The 23,783-nt window shown below is 44.1% G+C and overlaps 1 protein-coding gene across 1 annotated transcript; it reads left to right on the top strand.

The window, feature by feature from the left end:
* The first annotated feature begins 7,978 nt into the window (after positions 1 to 7,978).
* Positions 7,979 to 22,685, top strand: CHRNA1 (cholinergic receptor nicotinic alpha 1 subunit). Its single transcript, XM_065880425.1, has 9 exons — positions 7,979 to 8,021; positions 13,477 to 13,622; positions 13,726 to 13,770; positions 14,831 to 14,940; positions 17,568 to 17,763; positions 18,259 to 18,496; positions 21,011 to 21,234; positions 22,010 to 22,249; positions 22,554 to 22,685. Exons 1-9 carry the CDS (start codon positions 7,979 to 7,981, stop codon positions 22,683 to 22,685), a joined length of 1,374 nt encoding a protein of 457 aa, XP_065736497.1.
* The last annotated feature ends 1,098 nt before the right edge of the window (positions 22,686 to 23,783 follow it).

Here is a 23,783-nt window from a genome sequence, read left to right as displayed (position 1 = left end):
AAAGATGGATGGGGGCAAATCCATCCCAGCCTCTGGAACAAAACAGCACCAAGATAGGGTGGACCCATGGTGAGCGGGCAGCAACCTGTTTTGTACGTCATAAGAAGCATTTCTGTAACCCAATGATTACAGATCCAGTAATTCCTACCAAACTGTCAGCCTGAACTGCCGGGCACTGAGCTTGGCTGAAAAAAAACTGAATTAAAAGAAACTGACCATTTCGGGCAGACGGAGACAATGACAGAGGCGGGTCAGTTGGCGTGAACTGGATAGCATCTCAGAGCCAGAAGAAGTCCAGGTTTTCAAGTGAGTTTCATTTAGCTCTTGAGCTGTCCAGTAAGGACTCCTGGTAACTGTGAACTATAAAATAGACTCTGTCGGGGGCGCTGAGAGCTGACCCCTCTTTCCCAACTCTCCCGAGGGGAGACCACCGCTCCGGGGTCCCCAGGAACACATCTGAGCCTCCTGCCTTCAGGTTTCCGGGTGGACGGCACCCCGACAGGCCCTGGGAACCGCGGGCGGTGCCCCAGGCAGGAGAGCCGCCCCACCGTCACTTCAATGACCCACTGTTGCCACCTGCTGGCCGCTGGAAGGAAGAACTCAGCGCTGGGAACAGGAGGGTTCGGCTAAGGGGTAGCCAGGCTCCTGGGAGAGGCACCAAAATACAGACACAGACTGAGGGTTTTTTCCAAAGAAGTGACCTTGGGAGGATCCACAACTATTCCATTCACTAAGCCACCCAAGAATGTGGACTTTTGTAAAAGCAGTACCCTTCATTCATGCATTATTTAATTAGTCAATTACAAACACTTTTGTAGCTATGTACCAGGTACCCTGAGAGGCGCTGGAGCAATTGATTGCCATCCCTCATTCTACCTCCAAATGGCATGATCAGTGTGATCTTCTCCCCTATGCATTGAACTAAGCTTTACATTTATTCATTCCATCACCAATAATTATTAACCAAATGCCTACCATGGGACAGGCTCTGGGCCAAAAGCTGAGGATACAGCAGTGAGCAAAATCAGGCGCTGTCTCTGCACTCGCTGGTCAGCAGTCTAGTGGGAGAGACAGACATAAATCAGATCATCACACAGATAAATGTAACAGTACACAACTGTGATAGGTATAACAGAAAAATATAATTGTGGTAAGGGCAGACCTGAATGGCTTTGATCAATTCTAAAACAGGGATTTGGGCTATTTGATATGCATTAAAATCATTTAAAATCTTTTCATTCTTTGACCCAGTACTTCCACTTGTAGGAGCTTATCCTAAGGCAACAATCAGAAAATTACCTGGTTTATAAGGATGTCCACTGCATGATTGCCTGTAACAGCAAAATAAATAAAGGAAATCATCCAAAAGTCCAGTGATAAGGGGTTGGTTAAACAAATTATCATACACTCAAAAACTAGAATATTCTACAGCCATTAAAAATGAAAATGTAGAGACATTATTTGACTGGGAGCCTATTATATACTCTGTAAGTTATGGAAAAGCATGTATAGTAAATCTCATTTTTGAAAACATTTATATGGGTGTTTTCTTCCAGCTCCCTACTACACAATGTTTTCTTTCTGGTTACTGTTGGGTCATCATGATCACCATGTAAATATGCTGTTATTTTTCCCTTCCCCCAAAAGGGCACAAAACATAAAAACTTCTATTGACGACTTCTCTCAGCAGCTACAACCTCATTTCCTTGTTATGCTCTGCAGTAAAGCCCCTCTAATTCCTCCCCTCTTAAACCTACTCCAGTCAGGTTTTGTACATGTCAAGGTCACCAGTGGCAGCCATATCCCTAAGCCCTGTGGTCATTTCCGTCCTCATCTCATGGGCTCCATCAGCAGCATTTAACACAGTGGGCCACACCTTCTTCCTTGCAGAGCCTTCACCTGGCTTTCAGAACCCCATCCTCTCTTGAATCTCCTCCTGCATCAGTGTTTCCTCCTTCTGTTTTTGCTGCATCCTCCTCTTCTTCCCAACTTTTTTTTCCAATTGAGGTATAGTTAATTCACAGCATTACATAAGTTTCAAGTGTACAACATAGTGATTCACCACTTTGAAAAGTTATACTCCATTTATAGTTATTATAAAATACTGGCTATATTCCATTTGCTGTAGCTTATTTCCTTTACACACAGTAGTTTGCACCTCTCAATCCCCTACCCCTATCTTACCCTCTCCCTTCCCTCGCCCCACTGGTAACCACTAGTTTGTTCTCTGTATCTGCTCCTTTTTTGTCATATTCACTAGTTTGTTGTAACTTTTAGATTCTACCTATAAGTGATATCATACAGTATTTGTCTTTCTCTGTCTGACTTATTGCACTAAGCATAGTATCCTCCAAGTCCATCCATGCTGCTGCAAATGGCAACTTTCCTTCTTTTTTATGGCTGAGTAGTATTCCATTGTACATACATATACCACATCTTCTTTATCCGTTCATCTGTTGGTGGTCACTTATGTTGCTCCATATCTCAGCTATTGTAAATAATGCTGCTGTGAACACTGGGGTGCCTGTATCTTTTCAAATTAGTGTTTTCATTCTCTTTGCATATGTACCCAGGAATGGAATCACTGAATCATATGGCAACTCTATTTTTAGTTTTTTGAGGAACCTCCATACTGTTTTCCACAGTGGCTACACCAATTTACATTCCCCTCAACAGTGCACGAGGGTTCCCTTTTCTTCACAACCTTACCAACATTTGTTATTTGTGGTCTTTTTGAGGATAGCCATTCTGACAGGTGTGAGGTGATAGCTCATTGTGGTTTTGATGTTAGTTCTCTTCTCTGTCTATACTCATTCCTTTGATCTTATCCAGTCGTGGTTTTAAGCACCATTTACCCTAGTCTAGACCTCTCCTCTAAACTCCTGACTCCTAAATCCAACTGCCGGCTCAGATTTCTAATAGACACCTCAAACTAACAGAACTCATGATTTTCCTCCCTTTTAATCTGCTCCATCCACAGCCTTCCTTAATTCACTTGTTGGCACATAAAACCTTCATAACGTTCAGGCCAAAACCCTGCAAATCATCTTTAATCATCATCCTCTCTTTTTTTTTTTGCATCCAGCTCCAATCCTTCAGGAAATCCCGTTAGCCCTAGTGTCAGAATATAGTTCCCAGATCCAACTACTTCTCATGGCCCTCACTGCGTCCACTCTGGTCCCATCCACCACCATCCACCTCCTGGATTACTGTGTAGCTCCTAACTTGTCTCCCCTACAGCCTCTTGTCGCCACAGGAGCCAGAGTTGCCCTTTTACAACATGTGTCAGATCATGTCACTCCCGCTCAAAACCATGCAGGGGCTCCGCATCTCACACAGAGTAACAGTCTACAAGGTGTGCTGAGGCCCCTCCGCCCCCAGGCTACTCTCTGACTTCATCCTCTGGCCGTCTCCCCAGCGCTCACTCTGCTCCTGCCAGGGTGGCTCCTCTGCTCTGTCTTCAGCCCACCAGGCCCATTCCCCCTGGGGACCTCTATTGGTGCTCACTCTGCCCAGAACGCTCATACCACAGATATCTGCGCCTCCTTCCGGTTTTTGCTCAAATGCCTCATCCTCATTGAAGCGTACACTCAACCTACCACGTTTACAATTGCGATCCCCTCTCCAGCTGTCCCGATCCCCCTTACCCTGCTCTACTTTTTCCATAGCATTTTGACCTGTTAAGATACTAAACAATTCACTTATTATCTGTATATATATTTATTTTTTTAATTGGAGTATAGTTCTGTATTTTTTTTATTGATAATCTCCGTCAACTAGAATGCATTTTTCCTGAGGAACAGAAATCTTCATTTAATTTACTGATGTATTCCAAATGCCTAGAACTGTGCCTGGCACATAGCAATGCCCAATGACAAAAATTTTTAATAAATGAAGGCATGGGCGGAATCCTTTCACAATGTATATGGATGTCAAATCATCACATTGTACACGTTAAATATCTTACAATTTTATTTGTCAATTATACCTCAATAAAACTGCAAAAAAATTAATCTTTTCCTGAAAATATCATTTCCCTAGCATAAAAACCTAAAAATTAAAGGAAATCTTTTGACTTAAAGAAACATAAAGCAGGGTTTGGGGTCAGTGAAAATAAATACATAAAACATACATAAATGCATGGAAAGAGTCTGAATGTATATAAAATAACCCATTAACCATAGATATTTCTCGTAGAAGGATCATGGATAAAAATTTTTCTTTTTGTTCATCTGTTTTCCAATTTTTCTATAATAAAATTGAATTACTTTAATAATAAACTTTTCAATGAAAAAAATAGGTTTACCCCTGTGGATGATAGCAGTTTTAATATATATTTTTTTCAGTCTGCAGTTCGCCCACAGAAGAGAATAGGTAAGATGGTGGAAACGTGGGAAAGGCACCCACGCACGTCATCGTGAAGATCCCCTGCCCAGACAGTGCAAGAAATTCTGTCTCGATTTGCGTTTCCCCAGAAGCAGACCCAGCAAGGGGTTATCAGAGAGGTGGCAGGGTGAGGACACTGAGACAGAAAAGAGACAGAAACGAATAAAGGCAAGGCTGTCAGGCCACACCCACTAGGGGCAACCAAGACTCCATCCCATGGACGAACCCTGGGACGCAGTGCAGAGAGTGCCTCAGTTATCCCATCCTAGGCGGGAATTTATCCTCCGACAGTGGTTGAGGGCTGTTTTGCGGGGCATTAATTCCCTTGCACTTCCATCATGTCCCCTGTCCTACAGCCAGGAAAAAAAAAAAAAAAAGTCTCAGGTATAGGGTTGCAGGTGTGGGCAGTCAGTAGATTTCTCCAAGTCGAGGTGAAAGCCAAGGGAACGTGGCTGGGCTCTGAGAGGGTCTGCAACAATTCCTTGGTTAAGTCTCTGATTTTGCTCTCTGGGCAGAGCTCCCTTGTCCATTGCCCTCCGTGGCTCTTGGATGTGCCCTCTGCCGGGGTTCTTCCTGGTCCGTTATCTCCAAGGCCGCATGTGAGGTGAGCAGTGTGGACAGTGCCCTCCTGCAGAGACTGTAGCTTGCTTTCCCCCAGTGCGTCTTTGGGCACCCAAGGACTGATTCAAGGCTTGGGCAACCAAAGTTTTTGTAGTCTGAGTTCAAGAACTCTTTGGCCCCCTCCCCGTGTCCTCAAGTCCATTCTCTACATCTGCATCTTTATTCCTGTCCTGCCCCTAGGTTCATCAGAACCTTTTTTTTTTTCGATTCCATATATATGTGTTAGCATACGGTTTTTGTTTTTCTCTTTCTGACTTACTTCACTCTGTATGACAGACTCTAGACGAAGTGAGAGAGTAGCATGGACATATATACACTACCAGATGTAAAACAGATAGCTAGTAGGAAGCAGCTACATAGCATAGGGAGATCAGCTCTGTGCTCTGTGACCACCTAGAGGGGTGGGATAGGGAGGGTGGGAGGGAGATGCAAGAGGGAGGGGATATGGAGATATATGTATACATATAGCTGATTCACTTTGTTATACAGCAGAAACTAACACAACATTGTAAAGCAATTATACTCCAATAAAGATGTTTAAAAAAACTCTTAAAAAAAACCACAGAATTCTTTGGCCATACAATTCCTTCAAATATTTAGTAAGCTTCTGAAATCTTTCTTTGCAGTCATTTGCACGTGACAGTATGCACTACTAGGGTTCTTTACCAGACACAATTCTCAAGCCTGATTTACCTCTTTGCACCCTAACCCCTAGGCTTCTCTCCTCCAACTTAATGGAAACCATCTTGAAGCCCTCTGGGAAAGAAATTGGCCTGAGCGTGAAGAGAGCAACCTTAAACGATTTTTGCTACAGTGGTGAGACCAGGTATTGAGAAGTCCTAATGGGCTTTTGCTGCTCAGAGCCTTTTTTTTTTTCTCTCTGTTATCACTTACTCTTAGGGCTCAAAGCGGAAGGCTCCAGATTTCTGGACTCATCCTATCCCTTTCATTTCTGTTCTTGAACCAACCAATTGTTACCTGAGCTTGACTCTTCCTTGCACAGACTCCCTAAGCAAAGCCAATAAGAACTGGGAATTCCCTGGAGGTCCAGTGGTTAGGACTCTACCATTCCACTACAGGGGCCATGGGTTCGATCCCTGGTCAGGGAACTAAGATCCTGCAAGCCACACCATGTGGCCAAAAAACAAAACAAGCAAACAAACAAAAAAACCAAAAAAAACCCCCTAATACTGACTTTGTGTTTTCCAACCTCTTCTAGAGCCACTGGCTTGGTACATACTTTGCTCATGAAGAAATCTAGGACAACAGTTATTTTAAGTAATTTGCTATTATCTTCATCTTTTCTGCCTCCAGTACCAATTTTCTTATCTTCCCCACTGTGCTACATGTTTTAGGATCCCCAATGCAAGGGAGTAAATTTTGTATTAACGATGATAAAACCACCTTCTGTACAAATAAACCCAAGAATTTTGATGGCTTGACACAGTCAAAGTTTTGTTCTCTCTCATGAAATAGAGCTGGGTGGTAACCAGGCCAATGGGGCACCCTCCTCCCTGGAGTCATTCAAGGATTCAGGATATCAAAAGCAAAGCCCCCTTCAACATGTGGTTTCCAAGGTCACCCTGGGGGTCATGTCCATTCCATGTCCATTCCAGCCAGTCAGAGACTAGAAGAGCATGGACGAGCTCCAGTGGGAGGATGGTGAGTCTCATAAAATTTCCCCTCCCATTTCATTTTCTAGAACTCAGTCCCATGGCTCCATGTAGATGTAAGGGGCAGGGTGAAAGGATGTATTCCTGGCTTTGTAGTCACTGTGCTATGCTATGGAAAGGAGGGGACCAATTTTTCTGTTGACAGCACATCTCCCACAATTTAAAGCAAAAAACATATAAATAATGCAGACTCTAAGCTCTCTTCACTACACTCCCAGCCCTTTCCCTAATTATTTCTTTGGACTCACTGGAATGGGGGAATTGGTCAGGATGCTGTCCTTGGGCTTGAGGTGAGGGACCTTCTTCACCTGATTCAATCTGAGAAGGAAGCAAGGAAGGAACCGGCAGGGTGTCTTTAAATAACTGCTCCCTTTTCTATTTTGGCAAAAATCCTTCTCTGACTGAGCAATTACTAACTACTGGCTTTCAGGATTTTTTTTTTTAAACAAATAAATTGAAAAACTGAAGCACTCTGCTCTTTGCTTCCCTGAGAGTAGGCAGAGGAATGACGGCAGGAAGTAGGAGCCTGGAACAGCGCTTATGCAGTGGGCCAATTTTCCCATTAATTACTTCTCACTTGAATAACAGGACATGGGAGGTGGGCTGTTTGCTGTCGCTAATGGCACACTGCAGGATAGGTATTGCCTGATACAGAGACAGGGCTGGGGACAGCCACTCCGGGGGCTATCGTAAAACCAGTTTTACGGAAGAAGCCACTGAAACCAAACCCAATCAAACATGGAATTCTCTCCAGCGGCACCAACCCCACTCTTCTCAAATTCATTCCCTCACAGAAGCCCCAGGCATTCTCAGCCTAGAGGGAACCAGAGCAAATAAATTTTCCTCTTTGTAGAATGTGGACTTTTGTGATTTAGGATGATCAGTGTCTTACACACACAGCTGACTATCTACTCAGACCCAGTGACCCTGATCAAATCAATCCACACAGATGAGGTTCTGGTTTATACAAAAGGGAGGGAGTTGCTCACCGGGCAAAAAAATTCATTCCCTACTCTAACGTGTTTTCTTTTTTTATGAAGACCTGACTCATGGTGCATTGGAAACACAGTGCAGTTCACCCTCAGCTTGTCAAAGTTCCAGCAGTTGTGTAAAGTGTCCGCCCTGCAATAACGTAAGGACCTCAGCCCCGGGCTCCAGGGCTCCGGGCAGCCCAGCTGTCACTGCCACAAACAGGTGGTGTGAACAATAGCTTGGTTCAGCTCACTCACTTGCCAAACCCTCCAGCAGCTGAGTGTCCAGCCAGAGAGCGGCCCAGGCGAACACCCCACCACCAGCCCATGGAACCCCGGCCGCTGCTGCTGTTCCTTGGCCTCTGCTCAGGTAAGTGCCAGGGCTGCTCCTTTGAGGCTAAAGCACTAGAAGCCCCCGAACCAGAGTCTTGCTTCTTTGATGGGAACACAGAATGGCAGGACTTCACCAGCCCCAGGCTGCTCTGTCCGTTTCTCACCGATGTTGGCTCGATTGGGTTTGTGGATAAAGATTTTTAGGTGGGTTATCCAATTAAAGTAGGAGCTGCCTGGTCAAAAGCTACAAAGTAGACATGCAATCTCTCTTTCCTTCAGTGCCTGCATCTTAGTAAATCCGTATGATCTGATTCAGCACCTCTTCTACCATCCCGGAGCTGCTATCATAGTTGAACAACTATAGGAACTTAGAAGGGTGACTTACAATCACAAGCAGTATGGTTAACAAGTCTTTTTATGGCTCTAGGAGAATTCTGAAAATGAAGAGGCTAGACTGACAGCTCCATGTGCTGGAGGGAGAAACCTTTTCATAACTGTAACTAAACTCTCTCCATGAGAGATGAAATATTTTGTAATTTTTTAAACTTCTGAAGCTAAAAAAAAGATTCATATGAATGCATTACGGTCTACTTTTTTTTTTTTTTAAAGGACCCTACTATATGTAGGTTTGGGTTTGAATTGAAACCGTAAAACCTTGCACAGCCCTTGACCTGCATTCAACTCTGGAATGTGTCACAACACAGCAGCTGAAAAGCTATCCTGAATCCCAAACTTCCGGCCGAGGGAAATAGATGTTTGCTGATTGCTTCATATAAAAGTTTACTGGTGATATCATCTCAACTGAGAAACAAGGCGACTGACATTCTGTGATTTCTCTTCTCTAATACTGCTCTGACAAACACGGGTCTTCTGGGCAAAAGAGGTGAAGAGCAAGAGAGGTGGTTTTCAATAGCAGAGTTGAAGGAAATAGCCTAAACTCTGATAAACTATATCCTCTGGGATTTGGACTCGATCCAACCAAAGCTGGCTTGGTGGTGATGGTGGTGGTGGTGTGTGTGTGTGTGTGTGTTTGCAAACACTACACTCAATGAAAATTCTTAAGTGATATGTTTATATATAAAAATCCTTAAGTGATCTTTTAGGACACTAAGATCTCCAAAAATGCAAGTTTAGCTATTTTTTGAAGTATGTGATATGTATTTAGATCAAACCTAGAGTTTGCTGGTGTCAATTCACATGGATAGTTAACAGAAATTTAGAGCAAGACGAGGCAACCCAACATCTTCAAATTTATATTATAGGGAAACTGAGGCTAAAAGACATGAACTGACCGTCCCAAAGTCACTTCATGTACAAACTTTGGAATGTGATCAGACTCCATTTTTTTATGTGCATGGTCAGAAAACACAGCCTGAAATTGAAAAGGTAGCAAGAAACACAGCACCAGGTTGAGATAAGAATTACCCAAGGTGGCTATTAACAGGACAGAATTCCTTTTGTCCAACCCACCAAGCTGTTCCCCACATAAAAATACAGATTGGACTAGTACGGGACAAAAGAACACTTTAAAATTGTGGCTGGGTTCCCCTACTTAGATCCAGTCCTTTGGGGGCAAAAGTGAGGGACACTTTTTCCCGTGTTAGCGTAACATAATGATCTCTGTTCTATTTTTATAGCACTTTCATTACAACCTTTCCTCTCCCCCAGCTCAGGAATCCCAAGCACTTCATTACCACCTTTCTTATGGCATATTACTTTCCAGCTTGTTTACAGTTATTTATGTAAATGGAAAATATCAATGTCCATGAAGGTAGGAAGACAGGATCTGTATCAGATTCATGTTGGAAAACCTCAAAGCTACTCAAACAATGCTTTGCACACAGCAAATGTTCAACGAATATGTGAATGAATTAATGTTACCACCGTCTGAATAGGGATGACCAGCATGATTTGGCTGAAAAGGGAGACTCTGACATTACGTATGTGTTTGTCTGTGTTTGTTAATTTACATCCTGCCTTTTAAAGAAAGTATTTACTGTGATTTATTGAATCCGTGAAGAGATGGTCCAATTCTCCAGACCATACTGGAGTTGGGAACAGAAACCTAGAATTCTGAGTTCAGGTCCTATAAATTTTCTCTCACTCTACCCTGATTTGGGGAGGAAAAAAGAAAAGAATACCAACAAATATGGTCTAAGAAATAGAGACCTCCTTGGAAATTCCTTAGAAATTCATTGCGAAAGGCACAAGGTCCCTTGGCCTTGGCGAGGGTGCAGAGGAAGAAGTGAGTATCCCTGGAACCCCGACCGTGCCTGGCTCCCCAGTGGTCCCTACTCCCTAGCAGAACTTAGGGTTGGCCTGCATAGTTTTCCTGTCACAGAACGCTGAGCATCTGCTCTCTGTTGCTTTCTAGTATGTTCTTCCTGTCAAACTGGAATAAACGGTCACTTAAAAATAAGCAGCCCAAGGTAACACCAAAGCAATAACCTCAAACCCAGTAGCCAAGGCACTCAGTGACCCACACCCGTCCCCCACGTGGGCTGGGTGGGCCCCGGGATAGACAAGGTGTGGAGGACAGAGGACAGCTGCATCCCAGGGGCTCAGTGGGGCACCTGCAAAACCTGGGTCTTTGGACAACATGCTGCTCTAAGGGTCCTCAAATGCAGGTAGTTTGGGGGAGATGCCACATGAAAGCTCTGCACAGACCCTTTTAGGTTCAGAAAATTTGGGAAACTAGAAATGAAGAGGTAGGCTAGGTAAGGCATTCAGTATCTAGAGTCCAGGAAGGTCATAATAAAGATATCTGAGCTATACTGAAACCTTCAAAAATCCGAATGGACATGATACATTGGCCTTCAGGGAGGTGGTGAAGAGCACAGGCCCTCTCGTCAGACGGCCTCCACTTATAATCCCACCTCTAACTAGCTGGGAGCCATGAATACATGGCTCAGCTCTCCAGACCTCAGTTTTCCCATCTGTGAAGTAGGAGTAAACACTGACCTCATAGGATTTTTATAAGGATTCAATAAGGTAATACGAATACAGGACCTTTAATAAAGCTCTACAGGCTAATTAAAACACGTACTTTCGGCAGCATGAACATGTTTCAATTCATTCCATGGCATTGGTTGTTTCAAACTGATATAAAGTTCTGGATGAGAAATAGTGGTTGAGAGCATGGGCTCTGGCTGTCAATCCTGGCTCCACCATTTATGAAACCTGGGCCTCAATCTCCTCATCTGTAAAGTGAGGACAATTACAGTACATACCACACCCAGTTATGAGGATTGAAAGACTTAGTACATATAAAGCACACAGAAGAAAGTCTGGCACAAAACAAGTTGGGTGTGTTAGTTATTATTTTTGTTGATCAATAAAGATAGAAAACAGAATTACTTTTTACTTAATTATTTTGTTGACAAACACTTCCAAACTTAGGATCGAAGGAGAAAAAAAAAACAACCAATCGCCTGCCTTAGTGGTGATCGGTTAACACAACTGGGAAAAAAGGGAAAGCATTTCACTTGTTTCATTTTTAAAGTTGTCTTGGCCCAGGGAAAAAGTGTAGTTTCAGCAACAACCTGCGGAAAGGGGAGATCTGGTTACACGAATCCGGACAAATGGATTGTGTGTCTACTTCCTCTCCCAGACCTGAACAGGCAACCTCCAAACCACAGCAGGCTTGAGTTACAGAGATCCTTCATAAGGAACTTGTTGGAATTTGGAACACAGTTTCTCATAGGAATAATGGCACATGTAGCTGTACAGTTTCCAGCACATTCATAACATTAAAAGTGAGTACAGGAGCACGGCACAGAATGACCCGCTCTAACTTCAGCTCTGCCCTAGCCGCATGACCTCAGACAAGTCAGCCCACTTCTCGGAATCTCAGGCGAGAATGTCTGCCTGCCTGCCTGCTGGTAAGGAGCACATCACGCTGGACACACAAAGCCTGCGGGCTCTGAGAATACTGGATGATACTGCCCTCCATCCCGAAGGAAAACGTAGTAAAGATTCCTTGGAATCATTCATGCTCCAGATAGGACCCCCAAACCCAGGTCAGCAGAACATGTGGTTTTCGCTCTTAGCAACTTAATTGGGACATGGGCCCATCAGCAGTGATTATTTTATTTTTAAAATTATGGAAAAATACATAAGTATGTAAGATTTACCATGGTAAAATACACATTACATAAATTTTCCATTTTAAAGTACACGATCCAGTGGCACTAGGTACATTCACAGTGTTATGCAACCATCACCACTAATTCCAGAACTTTTTCATCACCCTAGAAGGAAACCCTGGGCCCATTAGCAGTCACTCCCATTCCCCAGTCCCCACAGTCCCTAGTAACCACTAACCTACTCTCTGTTCTATGGACTGACCTATTCTGAATATTTCATATAAATGAAATCATACAATATGTGCCCTTTTGTGTCTGACCGCTATCACGTAGCATAGTTTTCAGGAGTCATTCATGCTGTAGCATGTATCAGAACTTCATCCCTTTTCGTGGCTGAATAACATTCTACTGCATAGATATACCACAATTTGTTTATCCATTGATGGACATGTGGGTTGCTTCTACCATATCGCTATTGTAAATATTGCTATGAATATTCATGTACAGATTTTTTGTTTGCTTTGGGGGTTTTTTGTTTGTATTTTTTCTTTTTTAAATTGAAGTATAGTTGATTTACAATACTGTGTTAGTTTCAAGTGTATAGCAGTGATTCAGTCATATATATATGTATGTATATTCCTTTACAGATTCTTTTCCTTTAGAGAATATTGAGTGTAATGCCCAGTAGGTCCTCGTTGGTTATCTATTGTATATATAGTAGTGTGTATACGTTAATCCCAACCTCCTAATTTATACATCCCCCACCCCATGTACAAATCTTTGTATGACCAGTTCGTTTGTGGATATACCCAGGAGTGGCATTGGTAGGTCATATGGTAGCTCTGTGTATAACTTGTGTGAGAAACCACCAAACTGCTTTCCACAGCAGCTACACCATTTACCTCTCACCAGCAACACAGGAGGATTCCAGTTTCTCTGTAACTGCACCAATATTTGTCAATTTTAATTTTGTTAATTACGGAATAACATCTTAGTGGGTGTGGATCAGCATCAATGTTGGGCTGCTCATAGCATCGTGAGCTCTGAGGCCAGCCAGTCTGAGATTTCATTGCATCATGACCAGATTCTGAAATAGCAAGACCGACTTTGTGTGGACCTTTCTTCTTGCGTGTGCGTGTTCCTAGCAAACTTGATGCAGACAGATGCTGGATGAAGGAATGTCATCTGTCCAAAGTACAAGTGCATGATAATCTGGCATGCCCCACTGGGAAGGGACCACACTGGCAGCTGCACTTGGAAAGGAATTCAAGGCAATAACAGCTGCATCAGGGAGCCCTTCAACAAGGGGGCCTGCGTGCCTTCCATGAGCTGGCCACACCTCAGTTACTCACGTTAGTGTGTGTAGAGGGTGAGAGCTGACAGTGAGTGTGTTGTTTGCTGTCTCAGCTGGCCTCGTCCTGGGCTCCGAACATGAGACCCGCCTGGTGGCAAAGCTATTTGAAAACTACAACAGCGTAGTACGGCCCGTGGAAGACCACCGCAAGGCCGTGGAGGTGACGGTGGGCCTGCAGCTGATACAGCTCATCAACGTGGTGAGACAAGAGAGCTCCAGGCTCTCCACACCTCCCACCCCGGACCATCCTCCCCTGGCTCCCCTCTTGTCCTCCTAAAGATGGGGCCTTATCTTTTTTGCAGGATGAAGTAAATCAGATCGTGACAACCAATGTTCGTCTGAAACAGGTAACTCAGCTAGATAATTGCATTCATGTTGTTTTTATTCACCCTGAAATTTAACATGGGCCCAGAGGGAATCAATTTAGGTAACAGGGATATGTAACAAAATGTTAAAAGTAGATACTTTGGGGTAGTGGGGCTGTGGATCATGTTTTGGTGTTTATTTTTTATTGTACTTTGTGCTTTTTCTGTGTGTATTAATTTGCTAGGACTCCTGGAACAAAGTCACAACCTGGACAGCTTAAACAACAGAAACTTATTGTCTCACAGTTTTTGAGGTCAGAAGTCCAAAATTAAGGTGTTGGCAGAATTGGTTCCTTCTGAAGTTTGTGAGGGAGAACCTGCTCCAGGCCTCTCTCCTTTGCTCAGAATTCATTGTCTTCACGTTCACATGACTTTATTCCTGAATATGTATCTGTCTTCAAATGTCCCTATCTTATAAGGACACCAGTCATATTGGATTAGGGCCCACCTTAATGACTTCACTTTAACTTAATTACCTCTGTAAAGACCCTAACTCCAAATAAGGTCACATTCTTGGGGGTTTAGAACTTCATATTAATTTGGGGGAGACAATTCAACATTGTGTTATCCAAATTTGCTGCATTGGGTATATGTTACTTTCATAATGTAGAAGAAAATATAATACTTTTTAAAAATATGATGTTGCCTGCTTGAGGAAAACATTCCCAATAGGGTCATTCTCCTTTCCTAAGGTGGGCAGTGTACCTGGTAGATCTGCTACCACTTGGTGGCGTTACTTGGGGCTACCTTTGTTTTCTCACCTGTAAAATGGGGTCAATAATCACTCCTACCTCATGGGAACATTGTGAGGACTAAATGATGAATATGGGTAAAATGCTCACAACAGTGCCTGCATGTACTCAGTGCTCTGTGTTTGCTCTTACTTGTTACTAAGGGGAAAACTGAATTCTGAATCAAACCCTTCTTACTGGAACACAATTTCTGTCCATACCAGAATTACCATGCTCATCAGAGCTCTTGATAAGCCTAGATTTTAAAAATATTTTTAATTTTTTAATCGACTAAATGTCTTTGTTTCTAGCAATGGGTGGATTACAACTTAAAATGGAACCCAGACGACTATGGTGGCGTGAAAAAAATTCACATTCCATCAGAAAAGATCTGGCACCCGGACCTAGTTCTTTATAACAAGTAAGCAAAACAGACAGGATTAGAAGGCGGACATTACGGGGGCAGGTGGAGCCCAAGTGCCCTAACGGAAGGGCTGCCACTCTTGGCATGCGTCTCACCACTGTTCACATTAAATAACCCTTAAAAACCAAGAGCCAAGTTGACATGCTAGGGGTGCCATATGGTGTCTCGTGTTATGAATAGAAACAATTATCAGAGCCAAATTGAAACAGGGCTGCAGGGTGGGGGACATTTAATCCCTGAGAGCTCCTGTAGGGTATATGGCAACTATCCAAGGAAACCAAACATCATATAATTGAGTTCCTTGGAATTAAATGTCCTTCCGACCAATAGGTCTGAACCTCCGGGGGTTGTTATTCATCACATCCTCACAGCATCCCAAGATGCTGCGTGCTGCTGATGGCCTGGGATGCCTATGTAGCCCATCCACTGGGCTCTGTGACAGACTGCATGTTGTGAAATTATAATGTGATTCAAGACACTCCAATTTAATGACACGTTCATTATCATACGCCCTTCATCTGTCAGGGAATGTTCATTGCAAAGAGCATCCTTCCCAGGCAGGAGCATTCAACACTGGCCTAGAGGATTTGTGGTCTGACATTCTATAGCACGTGTCTGGAGCGAGCAGGCTGTGCGTTCTAGCAGACTCACCAGGCAAGGTGGCCAGGGCTAGTGAGAAGAAACAATACCTTTTAAGACGACCCTCCCCAACTTTGATACTTTATTACATATTTTCCAATCCGACCTGGGATTCAAACTTGAGTCAAAGTACACAATCATTTGTGTAAACTTTTGGACAAGTATGCTCATAGGACAGAGTGTCTATCTCTTTAAGTTTCTCTTTCACTTAGAATCTGAGGGAAGCAATTAAAATCCTCAGGTCCTTTTGATAAGCTCACTCAGAAAGACCCTCACGGGGGAGAGAATCCTGTTTCACCTGCTTCGAAGGAGAGACATAGACCATCCTTTCCCTCTGCTCTGTTGGGAGGGTCTCAAGCTGCATAGTTTTCTGGATAGAGCCTCTTCTCAGTCCCAAGGAAAAATTAATGAGAAGAAAATCTCTTGATTTATGAAGTGAGGCACAATATATACCACATGTCCCTGAAAGCCCAGCAAGGTAGACCCCACCCACTTTTCAGCACCTATTATACCGTCCTGCTCTCTGCCAAGGCCCTGGGGCACAGGCTGTTCTGGAATGAGCAGACCACCCACTGAACAAGACCTTCAGAAATAGTTTGTTATTTTTTTAGTATCTACTATGTTGCCTTTCTTAATGAGAAATTATTGCCAACATTTGAAAATTGGGAAATACATTAAAATCTGAATTTTTAACTTCTCTAGAAAAATCCAACTTTCAAAAATATGGCAACTTTGGGGCTTCCCTGGTGGCGCAGTGGTTGTGAGTCCGCCTGCCGATGCAGGGGACACGGGTTCGTGCCCCAGTCCGGGAAGATCCCACATGCCGCGGACCGGCTGGGCCCGTGAGCCATGGCCGCTGAGCCTGCGCATCCGGAGCCTGTGCTCTGCAACGGGAGAGGCCCCAACAGTGAGAGGCCCGCGTACCGCAAAAAAAAAAAAAAAATGGCGACTTTGGATTAAAAGTCTTGATTCCCAGCTTCCAAGGAAGAATCCAATATCAGGCAACATGGAGCCTTCGCTCCCACGCAGACACCATGGCAGAGCTGAGTGGTGCCTTCCTCAGGGAAGAGAGTGTCTCTCCCCATGCCAGGCTCAACCCTCCCTCCTTCCTTGCCTGCCTGGCCCTGGAGGCATCTGAGTTTGTGACCCCACCCCACTGCGGTCTAAATAGTTCTTTAAAGGTAATAGACCACTTCTTTAACGTGCTTGTCCCCGTAATGAGCCACTAGACGTGTTTTTCTTTAAAATTCCTGGGTTTTTTCTCAATTAACTTTCAAAGTATATCAGAGAAGGGATACATGGAGATTAACATCACAAATACTACTGAGGACTGGGAAGAAGAATCTGGGATGCAGTGAATCCATGTCACCTGTTATTCCTTTAAAACTAGATTCTCAGGTTCATCCCTAGATATCCTGATTCAGCACTTAGATGGTGCTCAGGAATCTATATTTTGTTTTCTTTTATTTTTTATTGAAGTGTAGTTGATTTATAATATTGTATTAGTTGTAGGTATAGAGCATAGTGATTCAGATTTTTTGCAGATTATATTCCATTATAGGTTATTACAAGATATTGAATATAATTCCCTGTGCTATACACTAAATCCTTGTTGCTTATCTATTTTAAGTATAGTAGTTTGTATCCGTTAATCCCATGCTCCTAATTTGTCCCTCTCCCTCCTTCTCCCCTTTGGTAACCATAAGTTTGTTTTCTGTATCTGTGAGTCTGTTTTTGGTCTGTAAAGATTCACTTGTATTATTTTTTAGATTCAGGAATCTATATTTTAAACAAGCACCCCAGTGATCTTTATTATCAGACAAATTTGAAAAACATTGCCACAGATAAAAAGGGATGCAGTGCAAAAGAGAGCTTCTATAATTAGCACCTGAATAATTAACAACTGTCTCCCGTTAGCATCCCCAAGCAGAATTGAAGGCTCATCTGTCACTTGGATCCCTGTTCCTCTTTTATCCCAATTGTAGTGCAGATGGTGACTTTGCCATTGTCAAGTTCACCAAAGTGCTCCTGGACTACACTGGCCACATCACGTGGACACCTCCCGCCATCTTTAAAAGCTACTGTGAGATCATCGTCACCCACTTTCCCTTTGACGAGCAGAACTGCAGCATGAAGCTGGGCACCTGGACCTATGACGGATCCGTGGTGGCCATCAACCCGGTGGGTGGTGACCTACTGTGAGGAGGTTGGATGCAGGAAAAGCGTGATTCAGGTCTCCAACTCTGCCCCTCCATTATCGTAGGCTCTCAGCACCCATTCGAACTTTGGGGATTGTCTAGTTTGATGGTTCTCAATTGGTTGGGAAGGTTCTTGATGCACTGCATAAGAGAACCACCTGGGGCTTAAATAATTCTCTAGGCCCAGGCTCAGGCCCAAGAATTCTTATTTAATCAGACTGGGGTGGAGCTAGGGCACCAGTATATCTTAAAGCTCCCGAGTGACTTGAATGTATAGTCAACATGGAGAATCCCAATAGTCCAAACCCCCTTATTTTACAGGAAAGGAACCTAAGACCCCAAAGCGAAGGTGACCCAGGGTCCCTCCTGGGTATGTGACAGTGCTGGGATCGGTTGCCTTGTCACAGCTGATTAGGAAACCCTCCCCCTCCTCAGGGTGACGAGGCTGGGAATTCAAAGTTTCATTCCATCTTCTCAGGAAAGCGACCAGCCAGACCTAAGCAACTTCATGGAGAGTGGGGAATGGGTGATCAAGGAGTCCCGGGGCTGGAAGCACTGGGTGTTCTACGCCTGCTGCCCCTCCACCCCCTACCTGGACATCACCTACCACTTTGTCATGCAGCGCCTGCCCCTCTACTTCATCGTCAACGTCATCATTCCCTGCCTGCTCTTCTCCTTCTTAACCGGCCTGGTGTTCTACCTGCCCACAGACTCAGGTGGGTGCAGCTGCTGACCCTGATGGATCTCGGGCTACTATTTTGGGGGAAGCCAGAAATAACCACTGCTAATAAACAAATACAGGCAGACAGACCCAAACCCTCATCCCTGGGAGGATGCGTGTACTGACTGGCCATGTGCAGTGGTGAAATTCCAGCTGGGGCAGACTACAGAGCAGGCAGAGAGCTGAATGGGACTCTGAAGATGCGCAAACCTAGCTCAGTCCGGTTAAGTGAATAACCACCAGCACCTATTTGCCGAATACCTGCTGTGTGCCCCGAAGTGTGCTGGGTAAGGCGTGTATCACAGGCACTACCGATGCCTCGTACCCCATGAAGTCACTTGCTGTACGTGACTACTCAGGTCTTGCCTCCTTTGCCCACGGCTTGCCCCTTGAAAATAGCTTTTGTGTATCTATTCTCCAGATGGCAGTATCTTTACACAAAACACCATACTTCCCAAGTGGCAATTCTTTCTCCCATATCAGCCTGGACGACTTACTTACCTCCTACTGAGTAATCACATCTGTGACATAATTTCACCAGACACCAACAATCTACAGAAAAGGGGGAAAGGGAACACATATGCCTGCAAGCAAGTCACTGCTCTTAAATGATTTACGGCAGACAAGCAGGGAAAAAAGAAAGATGGTAAGGTGGTCCTCAAAATCCTGACAGATAACAATTTTATCAAAAGGCCAAAAAAAAAAAAAAACCCACAAAAGTCTAAATCCAACTTTCCAACAAGGAAAAAATAAACTTACACATTCACTCACTCAACATATACCGTTTAAACAACTGTTACAAGACAGGGATAAGGTAGAGAACAAGGCAGAATTTTCCCCACAGAACATATGTTCTAGGGATTGTACTCATTCTTTTTTTTTTAAATGTTTTCCTTTTTATTACATTAATTTTTTTCAAAAATACTTTTCTTTACAATAGAACTCCTAGAAAATATTTACAACCTTCTGTACTCATTCTTAAACAAATCATAACAAGTATCTTTTCACCTTTCTAATCAAATGAAGCTTCTTTAAGTGAAGATAGAACACTCTAGGCAGGGCAATATGGAAACTAATCAGAGTTTCTGTAAATACTAAATGATTTATGCTTGAAAAGCATTTAGAACAGTGAGACTGCTTGATAATTGTTAGCTATCGTTATTATCATTAATCAAGAAATTGGATGTACCTTGATCAACATTCGATATTTATAATTCTGTTTTCTTTTTTACTTTTGAAGACTTTCTTACCCACCAGAAACTGACAATTTCTTGTTTGCATCCACTCTGGATCCTGTGTATATTCCTAGCATCTGGACGCATCCAGAATGGGAAAAGCTCCACACTGAAAAGCAGGGCCACACGAGGGGTTTCCCAGCACACAAACACCAAGACCAGCCCAAGGAAAGTCCCTTCCGAAGGCTCGCTACTGCATCTGAGCTGGTCAATCCCCACAAAAATATTCCAGTGCCATCCAGCCCCTGGCTTTCTTGTTTCCTTGTCCAACCAAGACACCATCCGGGAATTGTTCACCCTGAAAGTGTAGGGCCTGGACAGAAGATTCAGGGGAAGGGGAATCCCTCATCGCTTAGTATGAAAAACAAAAAAAGTCAAAACAAGAAAAAAAACCCAAATCATCCCCTTAGATGAAGATGAGAAAGCGAGTGGTGTGAAATCATTGATTTTGTCCTTTCTCGGCTTTGGTCTTACAGCTTTTTTCTGCTCCCACAATGAGAAAAAGATACATGTACTTCTGGGCTGCCCATCATCTGCTGGGTAACAAGTAGGCTAGGCTGCAGTTCAGTTTTGTGAGGTTTAAGACATTCTGCTGCGGACGGAAAAACTGCCATCTGGGGTCTCGATTACCACCCAGAACCTCTCTGGGTTCCCTGAGTTCTGCCAAGAAACGGAATGCTGGGCAAGAGGTGAAGTAGCATCTCCTGCTTGGCAGCCTCTAATGGAAATGCCTGCCACTTGCCATCACCAGCAGTGTTAAGGTGCCAAGGTCTCATAGGAAATTCTGCAGAAAAAATTCCCCACAACGAGACCTTGAGAACATGCCGGTCACATTCCTCTCACCCTTGGGTTTTGGTGGTGTGCTCGTTTGCTAGGGCTGCCTTCACCAAGGACCACAGACTGGTGGCTTAAGCAACAGAGATTTATTTTCTCACAGTGCTGGAGGCTGGAAGTCCAAGATCAAGGTGTCAGCAGGGTTGGTTTCCTCTGAGGCCTCTCTCTTTGGCTTGCAGATGGCTGTCTTCAGCCTGGGTCCTCACATGGCCTTTCCTCTGTGTGTGTCTGTGTCTTAATCTCCTTTTCTGATAAGAACACCAGTCATATTGGATGAGGGCCCACCCTAAGACCTCATTTTAATTGAATTACATCGTTAAAGGCCTATCTCCAAAACAGTCCCTGAGGTGCTGGGGCTTAGTGTTTCAACACATAAATTTGGGTGGAAGAACAATTTAGCCCATAACAGGTGGGTCATGTTTGTTTCTTCTTTTGTCCAGGAGAGAAGATGACTCTCAGCATCTCTGTCCTGCTGTCCTTAACCGTGTTCCTTCTGGTCATTGTGGAGCTGATCCCTTCCACCTCCAGTGCAGTGCCCTTGATTGGGAAGTACATGCTGTTCACCATGGTGTTCGTCATCGCATCCATCATCATCACCGTCATCGTCATCAACACACACCACCGCTCCCCCAGCACCCACGTCATGCCCGAGTGGGTGCGGAAGGTGAGCAAGCAAGGCCCCGGCACACTTTGCCCAGGGCTGCCCCTCCCCTCAAGGCATCCGCAGGCCTACTCTTCTGTGTGGCCAGTGGCCTCCTAGGTAACCCTTGTGGGCACTTAGGAACGGAAAGTCCTTTCTGGGCTGTAGGGGTTTTGGGGAAGGAACTTTCTTTGGCTTCTTGCTGGGTATAAATAACTCAAGCAACCGGCCCAGGGAGATAAGAAAACCAGAATTAACGAAGCCCATTCCAAACTCAGCCTTAAAGAATCTCTTTGATTAGAGAAGATGAATAAATCACTATCCTTTTATTCAAATGCTGTGAAATCTTGAGATGTCTGTTTTTATGTCTTCCAGTTTGTGAACAGACTGCTTATTTTTTTGCTGGTAGAATCATCTGCTGAGACTAGAATAAGGGCTAGAAATTGGGAGTGGGGGTAGGGAGGGGGCTTGATGAGAAGTGGGTGCCTACAGGGGGTCTGGAAGTTTAAGTTTCATTGGTTTCTTGAGTCAGTAGCTGCACACAGGCTCCCTCCAGTGGCAAGCTGCTGGCATTACAGAATCATCTCTGTTAGCCTTAGTAATTTGACCCGTCACAGGATACAGATGAGGAAGCTTTGAGAAAATCTAGTAGAGTCCTTTTGTTTTAGGGACAAAGAGACTGAGGCCCAGAGAAGCTGAATAATTCGCCTAAGGTCACATTGCTTATGCAAAATCAGAGTTTGATGCTTGCCCTGCTGACAATAATTCCCATACGTGGACTTTTTAAATTTTGTTACAGGTTTTTATCGACACTATCCCAAATATCATGTTCTTCTCCACGATGAAAAGACCATCCAGAGAAAAACAAGACAAAAAAATTTTTACAGAAGACATTGATATTTCTGACATTTCTGGGAAGCCGGGACCTCCACCCATGGGTTTCCACTCTCCCCTGATCAAACACCCCGAGGTGAAAAGTGCCATTGAGGGCATCAAATACATCGCAGAGACCATGAAGTCAGACCAGGAGTCCAATAACGTAAGCTCTGTGGCTTGAGATCTGCACCTCTTGTTTAAATGGTCAAATGCTCGAGCACAGAGGGATGGGTTTGGCTTGATGGGGAGGTTGGCGTTCAAGGGGCAGCTACTGATGTAAGATGTGCCCAGTGACCCCCTAGGCCACCTTAGCAAATCATATTGTGAATAACCTATTTAAAAAATAAAGATCATAATGCCAGTGGAGGGATGATCAACAGACTGAATGGCCCCTAGATGATGGATAGGACGAACACCGTGAGTCCATGATCGTCTTACGGAAATTCTAACATATCCCTCTCTCCCAGGCGGCCGAGGAATGGAAGTACGTTGCAATGGTGATGGACCACATTCTCCTCGGAGTCTTCATGCTCGTCTGCATCATCGGAACGCTGGCTGTGTTTGCAGGTCGGCTCATTGAATTAAATCAGCAAGGGTGAGCAGAAAGCTGAGCTGAACCTCGGCGCCAGGGAAATTCGCCTACTTGGATACATGCTCACTTATCAAACGCTTCATTTTCTGTATTTATTATTCGTGACAAAAGTTTCTGTTTACATAAGATTATGGCCTCAAAGTGTCTTCACATTGCTTCTCCCTTCACTCCTGCTGTGGCTGCCTGGAGAGTGAACCCTTTGCAGTAAATGAATCTGGATTGCTACATGAAGCGTTCATTTCCAACAGTGTCCAGAAGAATTTTGCCCAGGATAACTGAGCTTTTCTGTTAGTTTTTTAAATTTTACGCAAAGCGTCTATCCTTTGCTTAAAAGTCAGTTTTGTGCCTTCTACAAAAGCCCCATCTACCAGTCCTAAAAAGATGAAACATTTGACTTGGAGAGAAAGAAAGCAGTAGAAAGACATTAGGAAAATTCTAGAGTGGCCACCACAATGCAAACTGCCTCAAAAACTCATGCTTTAAAGTAGGTTTCTAGAACTTGGAGGTGAGGGAAGGTCTTCCCAGTCTAATACAGCACCTGAGCTTGATGCTCGGGGTTTGAGGGAAAAGAGGTCCTAACCTGTATTGAGCGTGGGCCCAGGCACTGTGGGAAGGGGCTCGCAGGCATGTTTTTATTTATCCTCAGAACTCTCATGACTGTCCCTGTTTTACAAATGCGGAAACTGAACTTGAGGGAGGTTAAGTTCATGGCCCAAAATAACAAGGAGAACTGACATTTGAATCTAGACCTTGTAGGTTCAAAGCAGCTCTGGGCTGGGCCAGTTCATCTGCTCGCTTGCTCTTTGGATCAACTCTGGCTCCATCTGGGCCATTCTGCGACTCTGGTCAGTGTTTCTGAGAGGTTCAGTCCTAGTGTCAGCCATCTTTCTGCCTTCCCAATTAAACCACCTGCCTTTTCCCCCAGTCCTTACCCCACTCCTGTTTGGGGTTCTAGTTCTATAAATGAAATCCGAAATGTGTGCACATATCATCATCATTTCTGCAATTCTGGACAAGGAGAGAAAATTATTTCCTTTCTCCATAGCAACCTATAAGCCACAAGGCAGTTCACCCCAGAACTAGAATATGTGCAGCCCTGGGCTCA

This window comes from Phocoena phocoena, chromosome 7, assembly GCF_963924675.1.
Source record: "Phocoena phocoena chromosome 7, mPhoPho1.1, whole genome shotgun sequence".
NCBI lineage: Eukaryota > Metazoa > Chordata > Mammalia > Artiodactyla > Phocoenidae > Phocoena > Phocoena phocoena.
This window is presented reverse-complemented; position numbering and strand designations above follow the sequence as displayed.